General features: G+C 46.1%; 1 protein-coding gene across 1 annotated transcript in view; it reads right to left on the bottom strand.

Moving 5' to 3' along the window:
* Positions 1-1,338, bottom strand: part of mrps5 (mitochondrial ribosomal protein S5) — a 5,129-nt gene extending 3,791 nt beyond the window's left edge. Inside the window, exons 1-2 of the mRNA XM_053633729.1 lie at positions 562-1,338; positions 353-399 (exon numbers count right to left, since the gene is read on the bottom strand). Coding sequence (XP_053489704.1) covers positions 353-399; positions 562-634 — 120 coding nt within the window. The 5' untranslated portion in view covers positions 635-1,338. The remainder of the gene's footprint in view (positions 1-352; positions 400-561) is intronic.
* Positions 1,339-2,955: the final 1,617 nt, after the last annotated feature.

Here is a 2,955-nt window from a genome sequence, read left to right as displayed (position 1 = left end):
CAGTGGGCAGTGTACAGTGGGTGGTGTACAGTGGGCGGTACACACAGTGGGTGGTGTACAGTGGGCAGTACACACAGTGGGCAGTGTACAGTGGGCGGTGTACAGTGGGCGGTGTACAGTGGGCGGTACACACAGTGGGCGGTGTACAGTGGGCGGTACACACAGTGGGCGGTGTACAGTGGGCGGTACACACAGTGGGCGGTGTACAGTGGGCGGTACACACAGTGGGCAGTGTACAGTGGGTGGTGTACAGTGGGCGGTACACACAGTGGGCGGTGTACAGTGGGCAGTACACACAGTGGGCAGTGTACAGTGGGCAGTACACACAGTGGGCAGTTCAGAGAGAGCTCACCTTCCGCAGGGCTGTGGTTCTGTCTGTGGCCTTTCCCAAAGCAAAGCCTGCAAACACAACAGTGTGTTACACACACACACACACACACACACACACACACACACACACACAGTGTGAGAGAGAGACAGAAACAGAAAGAAAAAGAGACAGACATTATTATTATTAAAGACAGACAGACAGGTCAATCTCCAGTGTATGTTATCACTCACCTGCAGCTCCATTACCGTTGCCCACGGCGACAAGGGCACTGATCGACCTCTTCCTGCCCTCTTTGGCTGTCATGTTGAACACACTCTTTACCTGTCAATCAAAACAAACACGCACACACACAGAGTGTAAAGATAAAGTTAACCCCACTGAAGAGTTTATGTGGTGTAATACTGACTCATTACCACCAGGGGGCAGTGTGACTCCACTCAGTCACCTGCGTGAACTGCAGCACGTGAGCTCAGATACTGCAGTTTCTCTCTTTCACACACACACGATTTTACTGCAGAACAGCATATGTACAGAAAACATAATTGCCCCTTTATAATGCAAAATTAAATAAAAATGTACTTATTTAAATAAATGTAAATAAATAAACAACCAAATATAATAATAAAATAATAATTTAGAAAAAAAATTAAAATTACCCACAGAGAAAGACAGAGCAAATCCACGTGCGCGTGTGTGAATGTGTGTGTGTGTGTGTGTGAGAGTTATAGAGAGCAAGACATGAATCAATAGTAGTCTCTCCCCATACATTATTAAATACCTGCTCCACTGAGTGATGATATGGCCATCACATTCATCTGTGTGTGTGTGTGTGTGTGTGTGTGTGTGTGTATTCATTCATAATAAAACCACTGAGAATCGTTCAGCTCTGTGATCACTCCCCCAAACCCCCTCGAGGTCATCCCTCAACTCCTCCTTCCTTTCATTTCCACTTCTCCAGGTTTCCTCATTCTGTCTGCTCTGAAACACTTGTTTCTCCTCCTCCTCTCCGTCTACTCCTGCTCCTCTCCTCCTCCTCTCCGTCTACTCCTGCTCCTCCCCTCCTCCTCTCCGTCTACTCCTCTCCTCCCCTCCTCCTCTCCGTCTACTCCTCTCCTCCTGCTCCTCCTCCTCTCCGTCTACGCCTCTCCTCCTGCTCCTCCTCCTCTCCGTTTACTCCTCTCCTCCTGCTCCTCCTCCTCTCCGTTTACTCCTCTCCTCCTGTTCCTCCTCCTCCTCTTCTCTTCATCCCAGTTCCGTTCCTTCCTCCATCCCTCCCCTTTTAGCAGTTGAAATGTCAGTTTGTAACTGGACGATGTAATACGAGCAGCACACTGCCACCGCTATGCTGGAGACCCGGAGTGTGTTCGAACTCAGTTGAAGTCCTGACCCGTCCCAGAACAGCTGCAGCTGGAACTGAACTTAAACTGGTTCCAGTACGGCGATGCAAGCAGAAAAGTCTGCGTTACGTAATAAAAAGTCTTTTATTTATTTATTTTTGCGCGTGTGTAAATCAAATCGTAAAAATGCCAATGAGTTCCCTTTCAGTTCCACGCGGGACTACAAAACATGGAAATGTCCAGTGGACGTTTATTTTTACTGTCGGAGATATTCTATTAATATACATTATTATATAGAGGAGTTTATTATACGCGGAAGCGATGTGAACAGCGATGTGAACAGCGATGTAAACAGCGATGTAAACAGCATCTCATTACTGTAACTGCTTCATTACTAATTATTACAGAATAAATAAAATTCCCTCGTTCTCCGATTCTCCTGCTAAAGTTTATAAAGTTCATCACACTACAGTTTAATAGAAAGTGTTTCTGAACGCCTCACTAACGCTCTTCAGGGATCGGTTCTGGATCCAAAACCTTTTTTTTAAATGAACTTAACATAAATAAATATAAAACACGTAGAACCCGACGCCAATGGCGTGGTCAGGGGACACCTCCAGCACCATCAACACCAACACCTCCAGCACCATCAACCCCTCCATCAACACCAACACCTCCAGCACCACCAACACCTCCAGCACCATCAACACCACCAACACCTCCAGCACCATCAACACCACCAGCACCATCAACACCACCAACACCACCATCAACACCACCAACACCTCCAGCACCATCAACACCACCAGCACCTCCATCCCTGCCTGCTAGTAATGTACTAATGTAAATCCTTAAAATATATTTCAAACAGGAAGAAAGCTACTGAAAAGAAAATATTTCAGATGATATTTGACCTTGCTGTGACCTCAACCCTGTTCACATCCATTCCAAAATCTAATCAGTTCACCTGCTGCTTTCGCTGCTTAGAATGTTTACAGTCAGGAATAAAATTAGCATAAATTATTCATTAAATAATTATCACTTTCTCCTCCCAACATGTAGAGTGACCAGGAAATACTGTGTGTGTTCTGAGTGTATTCAGCTATTTAACAGTGCGGGGGGTGTGTGTGTGTGTGTGTGTGTGTGTGTGTGTGTGTGTGTGTGTGTGTGTGACGCCTGGGCTGTTTACATTGAATTTGAAATCATTAATATAAATTAGTGTTCTGTTCCACTGGTAGTGATTTCACACACACACACACACGCGCGCACACACACACGCGCGCGCAC

The sequence above is a fragment of the Ictalurus furcatus genome, chromosome 9 (assembly GCF_023375685.1).
Source record: "Ictalurus furcatus strain D&B chromosome 9, Billie_1.0, whole genome shotgun sequence".
Lineage (NCBI taxonomy): Eukaryota > Metazoa > Chordata > Actinopteri > Siluriformes > Ictaluridae > Ictalurus > Ictalurus furcatus.
The sequence above is the reverse complement of the archived record's forward strand: the minus strand, read 5'-3'. Positions and strand labels throughout refer to the sequence as shown.